At 43.5% G+C, this 20,690-nt stretch overlaps 1 protein-coding gene across 2 annotated transcripts in view; it reads left to right on the top strand.

Moving 5' to 3' along the window:
- Positions 1-368: 368 nt before the first annotated feature.
- rnls (renalase, FAD-dependent amine oxidase) overlaps positions 369-20,690 on the top strand; it is a 117,661-nt gene continuing 97,339 nt past the window's right edge. Inside the window, exons 1-3 of one of the 2 annotated variants that reach the window (XM_052027505.1) lie at positions 369-1,221; positions 10,520-10,625; positions 14,558-14,703. In XM_052027505.1, coding sequence (XP_051883465.1) covers positions 1,104-1,221; positions 10,520-10,625; positions 14,558-14,703 — 370 coding nt within the window. In that variant the 5' untranslated portion in view covers positions 369-1,103. The remainder of the gene's footprint in view (positions 1,222-10,519; positions 10,626-14,557; positions 14,704-20,690) is intronic. The other variant, XM_052027506.1, reaches the window with a different exon arrangement.

Raw genomic sequence — 20,690 nt, forward strand, 5'->3', positions numbered from 1 at the left:
TTCACTGGGTGTGACTCAGTGATAATATGCAATCACATTCAGTCTTTTAGCAGTTGTCCAGAGATTGTTGTCTCTTAAATGAAATGTGCTCTGGCATTATTTACTTATTGATAATCCTCATCATAGTTTTTCTTATCTTGTTAATACTTAAATCTCTTGGTAAAATGCAGTATAACTCTCAGACTGCCTTGTAGAGTAAGAATTGTGCAGTTTAGCTGAATGCAACCCATTCTAATCAGAGCGATTAACATTGATAATTCTATCCCAGAGATACTTCTCACACCCTACCATGTTAACATCATGAGCAAATCTTTTTCTGTTTTCTGTGGCCTGACCTGTGCTCTTGATTTGAACATAAGCTATCAGGTTATGTTGTTGCTTTCCTTCTGATTTAACTGGTCAAGTTGCTCCTTCATGAAACCAGTGTCTCTCAACACCATTTATTCTTGAATTACCTGCTGTACAATCCATTCAAACACCATCCATCTCTACCCCTACCTTAGCCCTCCACCATGTACCATCACCTGCAGACTGGACAGTGATAGTCCTCCCTTGATGGGCCTTATCGCCTCTGTAACCATAAATTTAAGTGCACCAACATGTTGCCTACATCCAGTGTCTTATCACGACCCTGATGCCTGCCACCCCAGCACCCACAGACCCTAGTTCCCGGTCCCCCAGTGCCTCAAATTTAATATTCTCATTTGTGTCGTTAATTCTCTGGTCCCTTCTCAATAATTTAGTGTGGTTTGTCCGAAATTCCTAGTTTCTGTCTCCTGCTCCTAGATGCTAAATTGAATCGCTTAGCAGTTCCTCAGTGCTGAATAAAACATCTAGCAATCCTGGGCGCTGAGTGTGATGTCGGATGCTTCTGGGAGAGGCTTTTCTGGAGCTCCTGGAGGTTGACCGAGATGCGTGTTGTGCATGATAAGCCTGCAGTTGGAGCGCCTATTGCGGCAGGTCTCGGCACTGCCTGGGATCCCGCTGCAATCCCGGGTAAAGCTTTGCTCGGACAGCGTGAAGAGCGGCTGTGCGTTATCGGCTGGGAAGTACTGGTCCCACCGCGCCGAGCCGGTTAACACACGGACTGAAGAGCTGCGGCTATGGCACGGGTGCTAATCGTCGGGGCGGGTCTCACGGGCAGCCTGTGCACGACCCTCCTGCGAAAAGGGACGAGGAACAAGCTGCAAATCGTGGTCTGGGAAAAAGCGAGAGGCGCAGGTCAGTGCGGAGGGCGGGAGTCCCGACCACGTGACTCCGGGCCAATTGCTACATGCCGGGGGCGGAGCCTATCCCCAGCGGCTTCAATAGGGGACTTTCTGGCTGCAGCCACTCAACCTGGGCGCTAGGGGGCCCTTGCTTACTGCGGTGAAATCGGCAGTAGCCGGGCAGAGGGACAGTGGGAACCATACCTGTCAAATTATTGGAACAGATTCAGCCTTAAACTTCGACTGGTGTCATCACATTCAGGCTGTATTTTCGTTTTGTGAAGAAAAGGAAAGAAAGCTAAAATAGAGTTTCAAAGAGTGGATATAGGCATGAGTAGCCCCAAAGGCCTTGGTGTATGATTCTTCCAAGTAATTGTATTTTGAAGTTCCTTTTATTATCAAGTATAGAAAGAAATAGCTTGCATTAACAGACGGTGGTGCTTTCAGTAACCCTTAACACTTCGTAATCTGTGTATCACTCTTTGCAATGTGCTTATTGTCATTGCTGGCAAATATAGCAGTCAATTTACACACAGCAAGGACCCACAAACTGCCATGTGACATGGGAGCAGGTTTGTGTCGAGGAGAAAAACAGCACAGTTTAGCCAGGTGCTTCGGTCTGTTTCTGGGATGGGTGGGGAGGGAGGAGTGAATGAGGGAGTCAAGGAGAGAGCGGTCCGTGCAAACGGCAGAAAGGGGTGGGGAGGGGAAGATATGCTTGGTGGTGGGGACTTTCCACTGCCCCCACCATAGGTGTAACACCTGCCCCTACACCACCCCCATCACCTCCATCCAGGGACCCTAACAGTCTTTTCAGGTGAGGCAGAGTTTTACCTGCACCTCTCCTAATATCATCTACTGCATTCGGTGCTCCAAGTGTGGCCTCCTCTGCATATGTGAGACCAAACGCAGACTAGGTGACCATTTCGCAGAACACCTGCGCTCTGTCCGTAACTGCGATCTGCATCTCCCCATAGCCAGTCACTTCAACTCCCCCTCCCACTCCATCACTGATGTCAGTCCTCGGCCGCCTCTACTGGCAGGAGAAGTCCAAACACAAACTGGAGGAACAGTACCTCAATGGATCTGCTCTCCCCTCCTCCCCTGCACCTGCCCATCACTATCTCTTACCTGCATCTACCTATCACCACCTTGTGCCCACCCCACCTCCCCTCTTTTGTCCACCTATCACTGCTCTGCTTTTCCCTCCTATGGGTTGGGCTTCCCGTTTTCCTATCTTCAGTCCTGAAGAAGGGTCCTGACCCGGAATGTTGACCGCCTGCTTTTCTCCACTGATGCTGCCTGACCTGCTGAGTTCCTCCAGCATCTTATTGTTTTTTCATCTAGATTCCAGTATCTGTAGTCCTTTGTTTCTCTATGTAATAATTTATTTTGAGAGATTGGCTGGATGTTTGACACCTTTGTAACATTAGATAGGGCCTTAATTCAAGATCCATATAAAAGCAGGTACAGTAAAACTCCATCAATCCGGCACACATAGGAGTGTGATGGTGCCAATTTTCTTGACTGTTAGATGTTATTTCATTACTATCTCAACACACTTTTAATTCCCTTTTTTAAGATATTACACAGTAGAATACTAATTTCCTAGTGAAAACAGTAAGTTTAAATGGGGTGTAGAAATCAAGACCCTAATAAGTTTCAAGGGAGCCTGGGAAACAGAATCAGGTGATTTTCAAAAGAGCGCAGCCCTGCTGTGTCAAAGGGAGAGTGGGAATCGGGTCCCCGGTATGTTAAAGGGAGATCAGAAACCGGCCCCTTGTATGTTAAAGGGAGCACGGGAACCGGGCCCCAGTGTTTGAAAAGGAGCATGGGAACCGGGACGTGGTGTGTCAGAGGGAGCACAGGAATCAGCATCTGGTGAGCCAGATGCCAAACCATCCGGATTTCTGAATTGTCGGATAGCAGATTATCAGTACTGTACCTCTGACAGCCAACGACCTCCTGAAGTGACACAGTTTTAACCAAACTTAACTAATTGAGGAGAGGGTTGGTTTTCATTAAAAGCTCTTTCTAGATCCAGCCTTATTTTACCTCACTTTTGACTTCTCATCATGTGGGTCAGGTTTAAAATCTAGATTTGTATATCATGCAGTTTATTTAAATTTAATTTTACCTTGTTGCTTGTCTTTTCCTAGATTGAGTGATAGTGTCAGTCATGCAGAAAATATATTACTGTGCTGTATCTTCTCACCATGTTGTAGTCACAGGATGTGCAAGGACTGTTGTAGTCTTTATTTTACAGCAATTCAAAACAAACAGATTGCTAGCATAAGTGAATAAGAGATTCATCTACTGTTTTGTTACTTATTATTTTCCCTTTCACAGGGAATTTGTGCAAAATGAAATGGCCACAATTTGCAGAGGGATTGGGAATTTGAGCAAATGAAAAATAATCTCAGGGAAAAAAAATGTGCAAACCTAATTATGCTACACACCCACTGATTCTAGGAAGAAATTCGTAGCATACTGTAGTTTAATGTTGCCCTACAATGTTTACTGTGAAGGAATTTTTGCAGAGACATTTGCAATTCTAATATCTTCCAAATGATACATTGCTCATGCTTATAAATCAATGGAACTGTAGATTAATTCATATACACTGAGAAGTATTCAGGCCTCTTTTTACTGCTCCCATTAGCCAGGAATTGCTGGTCTATACAAATGATGTGGAAGGCTATGGGAAAAGTAGTTTTTAATTGTTAAATATCAACTAAATCACTGAGGCAATATTAATGGAGAACTGATAGCAAACAAATCAGTTCCATAAATTGTGAGCTTTCGTGAGGTGGCCACACCTAAGGAGCAGGCTGCAGATAGTTGGGTGACCACTAGGAGAGGTAAGGGGAAGAGACAGACAGTGCAGGGTCCCCCTGTGGCCATTCCCCTCAGCGACAGGTATACCTCTGGATACTGCTGAGGAGGATGGCTTTTCTAGGCACAGCAGCAGTAGCCAGGTCAGTGGCACTGAGACCAGTTCTGAGGCTCAGCAGGTAAGGGAGAAGTCAGGCAGGGCGGTAGTGATAGGAGACTCAATAGTCAGGGGGACAGACAGGAGATCCTGTGGCCACAACAGAGAAACCGGGATGGTGTGTTGCCTCCGGGGTGCCAGGGTCAGGGATGTCTCGGAGTGGCTGCAGAACATTCTCAAGGGAGAGGGGGAACAGCCGGAGGTCGTGGTGCATGTTGGTACCAACAACATGCATAGGCAGAGGGCTGAAGTCTGTGCAGTGAATATAGGGAATTAGGAGAGAACCTGAAAAGTAGGACCTCAAGGGTAGTAATCTCTGGATTTCTCCCAATGCCACGTGCCAGCGAGGATAGAAATAGAAAGATAGCTCGGGTGAGTGTGTGGCTGAGGAGTTGGTGCAGGGGGCGGGGATTTAAGTTCTTGGATCATTAATATCTCTTCTGTGCAAGAGAGACAGGTTGCACCTGAATTGGAGGGGGACCAATATCCTGGCTGGGAGGTTTGCTAGTGCTACACGGGAGGGTTTAAACTAGTGTGGCAGGCGGAGGGGCCCTGAACAACAGAGTGGCTGATGAGAAATCGGGATAATACTGTAGCCAATAAGAGCAAATGTAGTTGTCAGGATAGACAGGAGCACAGTAAAGGAAGAGGAAGGACCATTGGTTTAAACTGCATTTGTTTCAATGCAAGAGGTCTGACAGGTAAGGTGGATGAGCTCAGGGTCTAGATTGGCTCTGGGAACTGGGATATCATAGCCATAACAGAAATATGGTTGAGAGAAGGGCAGGACTGGCAGGTCAATGTTCCAGGGTACAGGTGTTACAGGTGTGACAGAGGTGCAGGTAAGGGAGGAGGGGGAGTTGCCTTCTTGATGAAAGAAGACATAACAACAGACCTGAGAGAGGAAATTCTTGGGGGATCATCCAGTGAGGGCATGTGGGTAGAAACTAGAAGGGGTTAGTCATTCTGATGGGATTGTATTATAGGCCCCCCAATAGTCAGCGGGAATTGGAGGAGCAGATATATAGAGAAATTGCAGCTAGTTGTAAGCATGATAAGGTAGCATTAGTGGGAGATTTTAACTTTCCTGATATCGACTAGGCCAACCCTAGTGTGAAAGACTCACATGGAGTTGAATTTGTGAATTGTGTCTAGGTAGCGTAGCGGTTAGTGCGACGCTATTACAACGCCAGCGATAGGGGTTCGATTCCCGTCTCTGTCTGTAAGGAGTTTGTACGTTCTGCCGTGTCTGCGTGGGTTTCCTCCGGGTGCTCCGGTTTCCTCCCACATTGCAAAGATGTACGGGTAGGTTAATTTGGGTTTAAAATGGGTGGCGCGGACTTGTTGGGTCGGAAGGGCCTGTTACCACGCTGTAAATAAAAAAAAAAATTTAAAAAGCTTCCTTGATCAATATACAGAGGGACTTACTAGAGAGGATGCGACACTGGACCTCCTCCTGGGGAACGACGTAGGGCAAGTGATAGAAATGTCTGTCAGCGAGTACTTTGGGTCCAGTGACCATAATTCTATTAGTTTTAAAATAGTTATGGAGAAAGATATGGCTGGTTTACAGGTTAAGGTCCTGTACTGGCAGAGCAAATTTTGGAGCCATTAAGTGGGATCTTGCAGTAGTTGATTGGATGAGATTGTTTGCAGGAAAAGGAGTGTCTGCCAAGTGGGAGTGATGTCAAGAGTTCAGGGCCTGCATGTTCCTGTTAGCGTGAAGGGCAGGGCTGGCAGGATTAGGGAACCCTGGCTGATGAGAGATATTGAGGCTCTGATTAAGATAAAATGGGAGGCATACACTGTGCCTAAGCAATTGGGAACTAGTGAATCTCTTGATGACTACAAGAAGTGTAAGAGTGCACTTAAGAGAGAATTTTGGAGGACAAAAAGAGGATATGAGAAGGATCTGGCAGGCAAGGTGAAGTAAAATTCCAATAAATTCTATTGGTATATTAAGAATAAAAGGGTGGCTTGGGAGAGAATAGGTCCCCTTAAAGATTAGCATGGCTGTCTGTGTGTGGAACCAAAGGAAATGGGTGAGATTTTAATGAATACCTCTCTTCAATTTTTACTGTGCAGGAAACAATGGAAGTTAAGAAAATGGGGGAAATGAGTGGTGTTGTCTTGGACCACATATGAATTAGCAGGGAGGAGGTATTGGAGGCCTTAAAGTGCATTAGGTGGATAAATCCCCAGGGCCTGACCTGGTGCATTCTCAAATCTTGTGGGAAACTAGAGAAGAAATTGCAGAGGCCCTTGAAGAGATTTTTGCTTCATCTCTGGCCACAGGTGAGGTTCCGGAAGATTGGAGAATGGCTAATGTGATATCATTGTTTAAAAAGGGCAGAAAAACAAGCAAGAAAACTACAGGCTAGTGAATCCGACATCAGTAGTTGGTAAATTTCTGGAGGGAATTTTGAGGGACAGGATCTACCAACATTGGGAGAGACAGGGTCTAATTCAGGACAGTCAGCACGGCTTTGTGCATGGGAAGTCATGTCTGACAAATCTCTTGGAGTTCTTCAAGGACGTAACCAAGAAGGTAGATGAAGGCAGGGCGGTGGACTTTAGCAAGCCCTTTGACAAGGTCCCTCATGGCAGGCTAGTCCGGAAGGTTATATCACATGGGATCCAGGGGGAGATAGTGGATTGGATTCATAATTGGCTCAGTGGTAGGAAGCAGAGAGCAATGGTTGAGGGTTGTTTGTCGGACTAGAGGCCTGTGTCCAGTGGTGTGCCACAGGAGTTGGTGCTGGGACCTTTGTTATTTGTAATTTATATAAACGATTTGGATGTGAAATATACAAGGCATAGTTCATAAGTTTGCGGATGATACTTAAATCACCCGGTGGTGTAGATAGCGTTGAAGGTTCTGAAAAATGACAGGGAGATCTTGATCAGCGAGGTATGTGGGCTGAGGACTGGCTAATGGCTTTCAATCCAGATAAGTGTGAGGTATTGTATTTTGGGAGATCAGACCAGGGTAGGACTTATATAATGAATGGTAGAGCCCTGGGGAGCGTTATGGAACAGAGGGATTTAGGAGTGCAAGTGCATAGTTTGCTGAAAGCGGCATCACAGGTAGATAGGGTGGTGAAGAAGGCGTTTGGCATGTTGGCCTTCATCAGTCAGGACACTGAGTATAGGAGTTGGGAAGTTATGATGTAGTTAAGATGTTGGCGAGTCTGCACTTGGAATATTGTGTACAGTTTTGGCCGCCCTGTTATAGGAAAGATGTTATTAAACTAGAAAGGGTGCAGTAAAACCAGGATGTTGCCTGAACTTGGGGGCCTGAGTTAGAAGGAGAGGTTGCATAGACCAGGACTTTATTCCCTGGAACATAGGAGAATGAGGGGTGACCTGACAGAGTTACATAAGATCATGAGGGACGTAGACACACATAGTCTTTTTCCCAGGGAGGGGGTGCTAAAAACAAGAGGGCATAAGTTTAAGATCAGAGGCGAGAGATTTAAAAGGGACCTCAGGGGCAGTTTCTTCACGCAATGGGTGGTACGTATTTGGAATGAGCTGCCAGAAATAGTGGTTGAGGCGGGCACATTAGCAACATTTAAAAAATATCTAGATAAGTACATGGATAGGAAAGGTTTAGAGGGCTATGGGCCAAATGCAGGAAGATGGGACTAGCTCACTGGGCAACGTAGTCGGTACGGACAAGTTGGGCCGAAGGGCCTGTTTTCATGCTGTATGACTCTATGACTCTATATCTGCAGGAGAAAAGGTGTGAAAATCCAGGCGAGACCCCTTTTAGGTTTTTAATTATGGAATGTAGTCTTCGTCAGCTATTATTTGACTGTTAAAAGGACATGGATTTATACAGCAGCTTTCATAATGCCAGGGTGTAGCACAGTGCTTTACGATTGGCAACGCACTTTAATAATCGCTTCGCAGTGCGGGACACACTGTGGCCAATTTTCACATAGCTGGATCCCATAATAAGCACCGTGATAATGAACATTAATCTGTAATTGTGATAGTCAATGTGTAAATATTGACGACAGCACTGAGGGTAAATGCCTGCCAGTACACTGTCTGCAGTGAGTCTTAAGCTGCACCCCACCTCCCTATTTATTGACAGTGTTATCAATACATTTCCTTCAGGTGTATATTATCTTTACTGCAAGAGGATTTGAGCACAAGAGTAAAGGTGTCTCACTGTAAGTATATAGGACCCTGGTTAAACCACGCCTGGAATGTCTATAGGATATACTTGCAATAGAGGGAGAGCAGTGAAGGTTCACCAGGATTGTCCTAGGTGGAGAGGTTAAGCAGACTGGGGTTCAGCAAAGTGAGAAGTAGTCTCATTGAAACATACAACATTCTTACAGGATTTGACAATGGAGATGTAGCGATGATGTTTCCCCTGGCTGGGGTGTCTAGAGACAAAGATCACAGTCTCAGAGTAAGAGGCTAGCCATTCAGGACTGAGAAAAGAAATTTATTTGCCTAGAAGATGGAGAATCCTTAGAATTCTCTACCCAAGAGGCCTGAGGAGTTGCCGTCACTGAAAATAGTCAAGATAGAGTTCAATAGATTTTTGAAACAAGGCCTATGGGGTTGGTACAGGAAAATGGCACTGAGGCAAAAGATCAGCTGTGGTCATTGAATAGCAGAGAATGTGTGAGGGGCTGAATGGCCTATCGCTGCTTCTATTTGTTACGTTCATAATGGTGATGTAGGAAGTTTAGCATCCATTTGGGAGGGCAACTGTGGATCTGATGGAATGTAAATTTGGTAAATTGGTTTATTATTGCCACATGAACTAAGGTACTGTGGAAAAACTTTGTTTTGTATGCCATCCTTACAGATCATTTCATTACAACAGTGCATTGAGGTGGTACAAGGGAATACAATAACAAATGCAGAATAAAGTGTTACAGTTACAGAGAAAGTGCAGTGCAGGCAGACAATAAGGAGCAAGGCCGTATATAGGTAGATTGTGAGGTCAAGAGTCTTATCTCGTCGTACTAGGGGACCGTTCAATAGTCTTATAACAGTGGGATAGAAGTTATCCTTGAGCCTGGTGGTACGTGCTTTCAGGCTTTTGTATCTTCTGCCCAATGGGAGGGAGGAGAAGAGAATGTCTGGGGTGGGTGGGGTCTTTGATTATGCTGGCTGCTTTACTGGAGGCAGCGAAAAGTGTAGACAGAATCCATGGAGGGAGGCTGGTTTCTGTGATGTGCTGAGCTGTGTCCACAACTCTCTGTAGTTTCCTGCAGTCTTGGGCACAGCAGTTGTCATACCAAGCCATGATCCATCCGAATAGGGTGCTTTCTATGGTGCATCACTCAAAATTGCTGAGGGTCAAAGGGGACATGCCAAATTTCTTTAGTCTTCTGAGGAAGTAGAAGCACTGTTGAGTTTTCTTGGCCGTGGCATCTATGTGGTTGGACCAGTTTAGATGCAAAAATATGTGTTTTCCTTCTAGTAATAGTATCCATGTAAATTACATTATGAAAGTGATTTTGGAAATGATTACAATTATTTGTTTGACATTTTTCAAATTTTGCTTAATTTGTTACATTAATTAATAATGTTTGGAGCAGAAAACCCATTTGTTCTTCTGTTACTCTGGTCCCCACTTCAGAGGTCCTTTTGCCTTTTCCCTGGCCACCTTGGGTCTGCTCCCAGATCCTTTTCCACCAATTTCTTTTGTGTCTCCCACCCTCAGACATGCCGTGAGACGGAAACATATGGGGCTAGGTTTATCTCAACTTAGATAGTTTCAGCTGACAATGAGGACCCCAGGATTTTCCCACTCTCCTGATACTCTCAGTCTTACTGCAGTAGGGAGCAGGTATCAGCTGAAGAAATGGTGTGGAGCAGGGATTCCAAAAAGGGCAAAATGGCTCCTGATAATGTAAGGGCATTCCTTCTCTACATGATGCACCATCCACATAAAGAATGTGGAATTTCAGATCCTTCCTATAGATGGCGTGAAACTTTAGTGGCACCCAAAGCTGCTTCCAGTTCATACCATCCTAAACTTGCTATGAAATCCAATAATTTAGCATCATTTCTGGCCATGCCACCAAAATGTAGCCTTTTCTTCTCTGTTGCTTGATTCAAATTAGTTAAGGTCTTTGCTGCCATTGCGCAGACTGTCATTTTGGCTTAAAATTGTAGATCTGAACAGTAGTATTAAAGTTATTAATCCATTGGGAATGTGAACTGATGATATCAACATTGTGCTTAATATATTTCCTCCAAGCTTATGGTGAGGGTGTTATAAGAATGTAACTGTGCTAAGTCAGAAGGAATGGCGATGCTAAATCCAAACATTTCTTGTTTTAAGGAGGAAGAATGAGCACAAGCAGAAGTCCCCATGACCCAAACTGTACAGCTGACCTGGGAGCACAGTACATTACAGTGACCCCGTTCTACGCTGAAAAGCATCAAAGGTACTTGTTAAGATTCTTCATTCAGTCAATCAGTACCAGAGGGGGTAAATACAATATGTTTTAGACTAAAATACAAACTGAAAATGCTGGAAACCCTCAGCAGTATCTGTGGAAAAAGAAACAGAGTTAACACTTCAGCTGGAAGATCCATCATCAAAACCTTTGACAAAGGATCGTCAACCTGAAACGTTAACTCCATTTCTCTCTCCGCAGATGCTGCCTGACCTGCTGAGTGTTTCCAGCATTTTCCACTTTTATTTTGGATTTTGCGCAACTGCAGTTTTTTTTTATTTTCAATTATGCTTTAAACTTATGGCTGTTGAATCCCATTAAAAATGTTCCATTGTTATTTGTTGCTAATTGCAAGCAACTACTCTGTCTTCTTCAGATTAAAATTAAAATAGTCAATGCAATCTGACACATTGTACCAATTTTTCACAATTTAATACAGCTATTGAAGTTTACATATGGTCTCCATAAAAAATGAGATATCTTTATTAGTTGCATGTACACTGAAACACGGTGAAATGCATCTTTTGCGGAGAGTGTTCTGGGGGCAGCACTCAAGTGTCACCTCGCTTCCGGCACTAGCATGCCCACAACTTCCTAATCCTTACATCTTTGGAACGTGGGAGGAAACCAGAGCACCCGGAGGAAACCCACGCAGACACGGAGAACGTACAAGCTCCTTAGTGACAGTGGCCGGGATTGAACCTGGGTCACTGGCGCTGTAGTAGCATTATGCTAACCGCTACACTACCATGCCTGCCCCCTACAGTACCGTGTATTAAGTGACAAAACACTGTTCCTGCAAGTGCACACAAAACACTACCAACAGAAAATGCTAGAAATACTCAGTAGATCAGACAGCATCTGTGGAGTGAGAAGCAGAGATGATATTTGAGGTCTTTCATCAGAACCAGGAAAAGTTTTAAATTGCAGAAAAAGGTGGGGAGCTGCGGCAAGAACAAAAGGCGAAGGTCTGTCACACAAGGAGGACCAGGACAGATCAAATGCAATTAGTGGTGATGGTGCAAGCTGAAAGAAGGTAGTGAAGATATCTGTGGAGGAGGTGTAGGAAGGCGACGATGAATTAAATCTGAAGCACCAGATGATGAGGGAGAGGGAAAAAATACTGGACATGCAAGAATGGCAGATTAACAGAAGTTGTTGGATTCTGTGTTGCGTTCTGAAGGCTGTAATGTGCCCAGTTGGTAGATGAAGTGCTGCTGAGTTTACATTATGGTTCAGTGGAACAGTGCACGAGACCAAAGGCAGAGAGGTCAGAGTGGGACTGGAGTAGAGAATTAAGCAACAGGCAACTTGAAGATCAGGGACATGTTAGAGGTTTTCTGCAAAAAGGTCACCTGACCCTCATTTGGTGTCCTCAGTGAGCAGGTGACCTTCCAACTTGCACTGAATACCATATACCAAACTGGAAGAAATACCAGCAATTGTATTTGGGGCTCTGGATGGTGGGAAGGGAGACGTAAAAAGGGCCGATATTGCATCTCCTTGGGCTGCCTGGGAAGGTGCTATGAGAAGGGCTGTGAGTGTTGTTGAAGCTGGAATATTGAATCGGAACATCGCAGAGGGAATAGTCCCTTTGGAATTCTGAGAGGAGAAGGGAAGATGTGTTTGTCTCTGTTCATAGAAAATGTCTCTGTTCAAAGAAAACGTTAAATCGTTCAGGGAGGGAGATGAACGGTGATTCATTTTCGCAGAACATTCACGCAGAATTGTGCTCCTACATGATTTATATCACATTTATCAAGCTTTTTAGCTTTGTTTATAAATGTTTTCTCACATAAAGATCTCATCTGCAATACTCTAGGAAGCTACAGTAATCTGAATAAAGGAACAGAATTATTATAAGACATCATTATCTTAAAATTCGAACAAGGAGTGAATTGAGGAAGCTGCTTTTTACCCAAATGGTGGTGGAAATCTTAAGTGCTCCCCAAAGGCTGTGGATGCCATGTTAATTGGAGGCTTTAAGCTAGAGACAGATTTTTATTAAAAATTGATATCAAGGGATTTAAAGCTAATGCTGATAAATGAAATTAAAATACATTCAACCATGATTCAGTTAAATGGCAGAACATGGTCATTGGACTAAATGGCTTAGCCTTGCACCTGTGCTGTTGGAATGACTTATTGGTTATGGTGACAACAGTGGCATTTATTGCCCTTGTACTGAGGAAGATCGTATTGCAGCTGCACCAACAATGGTGCATTGTAGTCTCTTCCTTCAGTAACTGGTGAGGAAATGCCAATAGGGGACTTGAAAGCAAGCTAAAAGCTTCCATATAAGTCTGGGGAGAGCTGGATGGTAAACAGAGGGAAGTTAACTTAAAGTTAACTTCTGGCTGTTGACTTTTGCCACAGAGCATTTTACAATCTTTTCCCACACCTTTACCTGGGCTGTATCATGGCAAGTGATTCAGAAAAGAGAAGAGAAAGCTGTTTTTCTTCCCTTTTTCTTATTTTACATGGCTTTCATTATAAGTGGAAAAGCCAGCTGGTCACTAAGCCAGAAGTTAACAGAAAGGTATTGAGAATTTGTTTGAGAGGATTTGATACAAGAGGTTTTATCAGGTTTCATTTAGTCTCTGAAGGTTATCTTCGTTTCTTTCAAATTATGTAATTGAATAACTTACTTCCTTTTGCATTTTGTGTGCTACAGAACAGGAGAATAATGGAAGTGAAGTCTGTCTTTTTCACATTTTTATCCAGTTGTTAGTGTAATTGAAATTTGCCCATTGCTCCTTAAAAAGAAGTTTATTTACATATTTATATAACTTTCATCAGAATATTTACATAATTCTCAAATTAAGACACAACTATTCTTGATCAGGATGCACTCCAGCTACTGCGGTGCCCAATGGTCTTGAGGGGCCTCCTGTGGACTCCACGTGCTCCCTCTCCAGGGACAGCCAGGCACGGACGTATCCCTGAAAGAGGAGCAGACAGTCGGCTTGGGCAGAACCCTCAATGGCCTGCTGCCTGAACTGTGAATGTCCACCTTGACCAGGCTCACGAGCAGACCAGTGAGGAGGTCTCCCAATGTTGGCATCATGTCTGCTTCTAGCACTTCCCCTGGTAGCATATTCCAGGCACCTACCATCCTCTGCATTTAAAAAAAAACTTGCCTCATAAATCTTTAAACTTTCCTCCTCACACGTTGAACCTATGCCCTGCAGTATTTGAGATTTCCACCCTGGGTAAAAAGACTCTGACGATCTACCCTATCAATGCCTCTCATAATTTTATATACTTCAGTCAGGTTGCCCCTCAACCTCCAGTGCTCCAGTGAAAACAATCCAAGTTGGTCCAACCTCTCCTTACAGCTAAAATTTAACAGAGTATTGTGTCCGGTAGGTAAAAAGGAACATGTACTGAGCCATTGAAAGTGAAGAGAGGTGAGCAAAAGCATGGCCCGAAATCTAGGTACTGCAAATTAGTCTGGAAGTTAAGGTATCCAAAGGTGAATATGGTAAAGTTGAAGAACAGGAGAAGTACAAGGAAAGGAGAAATATTGTAGTGCAGGTTGTTTGAAAACAAATATCAGGCTTTGAAAATTATTGAGTTTAAGCACAAATAATCACTGTGGGTCAGCAAGGTTGGCAAGGTAATGGATGAGCATAGAGAGGTAGGCAAGGGGGACAGGATGTTGAAGGCACAATGGGATTGGTTGGAGTTTAAGAAATCCATCAGAAAAATTAAGATTAGAGATAACATGGCTGAAACTTCTAGGAGCAATGTATGTGGAGTATTTATTCAAGCAAGTGACACTGCACTAGTGGGATGATGAGATTTGCAGATTACCTTAGGGTGAGCTCCAGTTCTATTTCAATACTATTATTGGCTATTATCTCATTTTGCTAAAGTGGAAACAATGCAATAATGCCTCCGAATGCTCTTTTTTCCAGTTTTTATGAAGAGTTGCTGTCACATGGCATTTTAAAACCTCTGCTCAGTCCTGTGGAAGGAATGACAATAAAGGAAGAAGGAATCTGTAACTACGTGGCACCACAAGGGATCTCATCTATTGTCAAATATTATCTCAGTGACTCAGGTATTGGATGGTGAAATCAATTTTATGATGATATTCATTTTGCCAAATAGTTAACAGCAGTTGGACATTGTTCGCCAAAGTAAAAATTCTGCAATGAATGCTGAAATGGTGATGTCAACACTTCTTTAATAATTTGGTAGCAATTTATGAGCATGTGTGAAGAATATTTTGTTGTTTTTAAAAGAGTGTTTATTTCACTTTTGAACTTGCTGCAAAGAGCCATGAAAAGAAGCAAATGGATGCAAATCTTGGCTTCCGATTGTAGTGCTAGAGCATAAGCAGAGGTTCAGAGATATTGCAGCAACAAACCAGGTTGAAGTTTATGAGTCAGTTCCATAAACAAATGGAAGGTAACAAATTGTCTTGTGACGGGGTTAGTGTTTTGAGTGGAGAATTTTGGAGGAAAACCTGTGAGTAGGTTACTGAACTAAACCTTGACCATGTTGCATTACTGAGCAGAAAGAAACATTAACCTTATAAAGATAAACATGTTGCTATTAGGAGTTAATGGGGGACATGTGTACTCCAGGAATGGTGCTGCCTTCCCCAAGGATGATGTTAAAAGAGATCCAGGAGAAATGTAGATTTGATGAAGAACATCCCTGACAACTATAGGAAGCCACCAGTAAAACACATAGGTTGCTGAGTTGTAGAACACATCAGGGGAATGGTGGGTCAGATTCTGAACAGAGAAGTGCATGCAGAACTGTGCCCAGTTTTGATCATTTTACCGCAGGGAAGACATTCAAACACTGGACTCAGTGGCAAAAGGCTGATCCACATGCATCCGATAGTGTCTGTATCCATTTGATGCAGATTAGTCGATCAATTGGCATTATCTGAAAAATGATTCATCAATAGTGGTTTGACACTGGAGGATACAGATGTTCCTTGAACAAACTTGAGAGGCTGGGGGATGTGAAGGCCCTGCTGACGTTAACAGTGGAACCTCATTATAATGGCAGGAGCAAAGGGGCTGCGTATGAGGGAGGGGGAGAAATGTTGCCTTCCGAGCCAATGAGGATTGCAATAAAAAGCACATCTTACGGAGCTGGCAACCCTATCCTCCCTTTTATGGTTAGTTTCCCCAAATTTGAATGTATTCACTGGCTGTAAAATTTAAATCAGGCTCTCAGTGGTACATTTAAGAAGTGTATGGATATTCGTGCTTAAAGCTACCTACTGCAGTAACAATGGTGTACTTGGCAGGGGAGGGGCAGGGGAGGCTTTTGGGGGGGCAGGGCACTTTCTGCCTTTTGTTTAGGGTTTAACTTCTCTCCAGCCTTCTGTTGTAGGAAGTTAATGTTGAGATATTGACTGGAATGCTGGTTTGGTGACACAAGAGATTCTGCAGATACTGGAATTTGGAGCAACACACACAAAATGCTGGAGGAACTCAGCAGGTCAGGCAGCATCTAATGGAGGGAAATAAACAGTTGACGTCTCGGGTCGAGACCCTTCAGCAGGACTGGAGGGGAAGAGGACAGAAGCCAGAATAAGAGGGTCGGGGGAGGGGAAGGAGCACAGGCTAGCAGATGATAGGTGAGTCCAGGTGAGGGGGTGAAGGTAGGTGGGGGGGGGGGGGAGGGATGAAAGGGGAGTGAGAAGTGATAGGTAGAAGAGGCAAAGGGCTGAAGAAGAAGATTTGGTTTGGTCAGTGGGTGGGGATAGTCCCCGGGGAGAAAGGTTAGGGAACTCACCACACATGCTATAGAGCTTCAACCACAGAGTGTGGCTTTTTGATTCAATAACATCTGTGTCCTGACTTCATCTGAATGACAGAGGTGGCTTCAGGTTGAGTGGGGAGCACTTTGAATTAGGCAGCAGTACAAGATCAGCTCCTGTTTTTGGCAATGCAGGAGGTGTGGAGTTCTGTGGCAGGAGGAGCTCTTAACTCTGTTTGGGATGGGGTCTTTTTTTAGAAACAGGAAGGTGTAGAGGGCAATGGGCTTTGGGGGCCTTGTTGGGTGACGTGGAAGGGGAGTGTGGGAGGGAGGTAGAATGAGAAAAGAACCTGTATTCCTCCTGGCCCATAAGTTTTCCGTTAAACAGCCAATACCCCCTTTTAGCTGCCTGGGTTTCCAGAGGCCTGGGGAAACTGGATGGCCAGAGGTAAACCTGTAAATCAGGTTCTTTGAGCTCAGTATTAACATTTAAATAACCAGCCCTCCTCTCAGGAGTGTCTGCCAACATTCTCTCCACTCCATTAACTGTAGAACTGGGTGGGTTAGGTGGCTTTAAAAGTATTAAAATTCTACCTTAGGCCTACATTACTGATGTCACAGATTGAAATTATCCCCGAAACGTAAGAAGGAAAAAAGACCAGTGAAAGTTTGGTTTTACAACTTTGAAAAAGGGACACGTGTGGGGTAATATAGAGGAAAAGGATAATAGACAGGAATCAAATAGGTAGACCTGGAAATTGACTTCAACATTAATGGCAAGAGAAGGATTCAAAAACCAGTTTAAAAACCTCAAACATTCAGCGTTCATTTAACTGGAAGCAGTCTACCTTCCAGTCCAGATCATGAACACTCATAACTCCATTTACTTTGAACTCCTTTTAGCAGTTGATTCTTGACATTAGACACTGGCAGCTATTGCATTGTCAATTATTTGAATACGTTTACATATCTCGGTCAATACCTGAACAGGAATGCTTTCAGTTCATCCTGCGTCATTTATTATGCACACAAAAGGCAAGTTAATTCTGCCTTGAGCATGTTTACATATTATATTTACAGCAAATCCATTGCACTGTTGTCAACAAAAGTTGCAATGAGTGAGTTTCCAGGCAAACTGAACAATTAATCCCACTGTATATTTCCTAATCATAGAAGCTTTGAAATTCTTTTTGACAACACTGAAGCAGCTTTTCTTGAAAAAGCAGCAATCTCAAGTAGCTAGTATTACGCAGCTCTGTGATCTTGCATAGATTAATGGCATACTGGAACTGATATAGCAAGGGATTACCCAACATCACTGCTTTATGAAATTGGCATTGTAAGATCATGTGTTTATGGTTTTTTAAGAAGTAATATTGGCATGCCATGCAGTGCAGTTTTAGTGTAAGTAAAAAATGAGAAAGGAATTTCTAGGCTAAAATACTCAGATCTGTAACTAAATCATTTTGTAATACAAGCATGGTAAAAGTAATATCTCACAGCACTACACTACACATTGCACAGGACTTTGTCCATCTGTAGTGCACATATGGAATTTTACTCTGAATTCTCACTGCAAAGGATGCGCTTCATGTGGATGTAGTGAGGGTGAATGACACACAATACTCACTTGGACACCATTGGCATGAAATTATGGGGATTTCAAACACTGAAGGTCTTTGTTGGAGGGGGAAGGCCAGTGTTTGGTCTCAGTTAATGATGCTGGTCCTTTCTGCCCAAGAGAGCTACCTTTATCAAGATAGATACTGACTTGTCCAGTAACCCTTCCTTCCAATGTCATCAATTATACTCCCACCACTATCATCATCTCTATCCTCCCCACAACTATCTCCTACTGAATACCCCCTCCCACTAAATACCCCCAATTATCTCCCTAGCTAACACTAACCCCTCCCTCCTTGCTCCCTGCTGATGCCAGTCTCCTCCCTCCCAACAATCATCTCCCCAACTAAAACTACCCTGCCCCCACAGTCTCTTAATCTCTGCTATCCACAATGGTGGTAGTTCACTGAGACAAGTCCTTTATGAAAGTCTCATCATACAAGGGCTTATTCTACTCTCCATTATGCTTTGGGCTTTGTGCATGGTGGAATATCCAAGGTGGGGGGTGAGCAGGTGGCACCTGAGGGTCAGTGGATGTTCACACAAACCTGGCACAGACTCTCTACACTGTGCTGCCTTAAAGGTGTGTTTTTGGGTGCAGTGCAATTATTAGTTTCGTGTTTTTTTTCCATTTGCATAGGAGAACATTTTTAAAGGCATGTCTGTTCCTTGTATGAATTGTATTTCTTCATTTGTGAACTTAGGCAGTGTGTGATGACTGTCTAATTGATCATAAGGACAATTCTATGATGGAACTGTGGTGCAGCTGGTAGAGCTGCTGCCTCCCAACTCCAGCAACCCACCTTTCTTCCTCACCTCTGGTGCTCTCCATGTGAAGTTTTCACGTTCTCTCGGTGGCTTTCCTTTTGGTGTTCTGGTTTTCTCCCACGTCCCAAAGATGTATGGGTTGTTAGGTTAATTGGCTACTGTAAATTTCTCCTATTGAGTGGATGTGTGGTAAAATCTGGGAGGAGTTGATGGGAATATGGAGAGAATACAAAAGAAATGGGATTAGCGTAGGTGGGCACTTGATAGTCAGCATGGATTCAGTGGGCCAAAGAGCCTTTTTCTCTGCTGTGTGACTCTGAATGCCTAGGACTGTGAAACATGACCTTGTAGTTCACTGTATTAGTATTATGCATTTCCCTTCGGGAAATAAATTCAGAAAGTGCTGGGAAACACTTATGTGGTCAGTCAACAGCTGTAGAGAGAAAGGGATGAGAGATCATCAACCTGTAACATTATTAGTGCTTCTTTGTCCAGAGATGAATTTTTTTATATTCACTTTTAGAATCTAGGCATCACTCGTCAGGCCAATGTTTACTGCCCGCCCCGCATTGGCCTTGAGAAGGTGATGGTGAGCTGCCTTCTTTAAGAAGTCCAATGCAGTATTTCTTTTGAAGGTACTCCCACAATGCTGCTAGGCAGGGAATTCCAGGATTTAGACCAGCCACTGGTGATATATTTCCAAGCCACGATGGTGTGCCACTTAAAGAGAAACCTGCAGGTGGCAGAACCCCCATGCTGTTGCTGCTCTTACCTTTGGTGCCAGACATCGTGGGTCTGAGTAGACTGGGTGAATAACTGAGCACACGTTGTGTATGGAAGCAATCAATGGCTCATAACTTAATATCAGCTGAGTACATCCTGCATTCTGTGTTCTTAATTCAGTTTCCAATGTACACTATTATTTTGCATTTAATTTCTATCAGAGTCATGATTATGTTAATCATCCTAATATCCTGACATCCTAAATTGGTTATCTGGTGTTTTATTTTTCCATCCTTGATCACCATATATAAATAATGCTGCTGAGTTTTTAGAGGAATCCTCTGGGAAAATCTAAGAACTGAATTCATCCTTAAAAATTATTTGGTTTCAGCTTTCAGTCCACCTGTTCCAAAGATGTTGGGTTCAGCTGAGATGGTTTCACAGTCGCCAATAGCAATCTTATCACAACATCCCTACTCCCTCATCCAAAACTCAACCTACCTGGTCCGAATGGTATTTCTTCATTTGTGACCTTAAGAGGTGTGCGATAATTAGTGGTTTGGTCATAAGAACATAAAATAAAGGAACAGGAATAGGTCCTTGAGCCTGTTCCATCATTCAAAAAGACAGCCAAATTCAATCTCAACCTGTGTCTAGTTACACATACAATCTACCAGAGGCTAAAGGGAACAGAAGTCAACTACTTCATTTTACACAAATGGGGGGTCAAGCTTGGGATGTTCTAGGGCAGATGGGACCACTATCTACCAGGTTTGCAGAGAGTTTAGCATCCTGTAAGAGATCCTGAAGATGAGAAGATTATTGACTGCCATTGCTGAAGTGGTTGTTATGAATACATCAAATGCAGGCATGGCCGTGGTCAGCTATGACAAATGAAAAGTATATTAACTTTATCTTGCTTTCTCCTGAAGAATACAAACTTATGTAAAGTACCAGACTTATTGTTCAGCATCTAATTATGATTCACTACTTTCAGAAGAGAATGAGATCAGGAAATTGAAAAGGAAAAGAATTGGGTGTGCAGGAAGTCTCTGATTTGCATTTTGTTTCAAATAAGATCAAATTTTATACAGGCCTTCCATTTGAACAAAATGGATCGCTTGGCCATTAATGTGACAAAGACAAGCAGAAACAGATAAATGGCAAGATTCCATCATTGGTAACCCAGAAATTGCAGTAATAGGATGA

This window comes from Pristis pectinata, chromosome 12 (genome assembly GCF_009764475.1).
Source record: "Pristis pectinata isolate sPriPec2 chromosome 12, sPriPec2.1.pri, whole genome shotgun sequence".
Lineage (NCBI taxonomy): Eukaryota > Metazoa > Chordata > Chondrichthyes > Rhinopristiformes > Pristidae > Pristis > Pristis pectinata.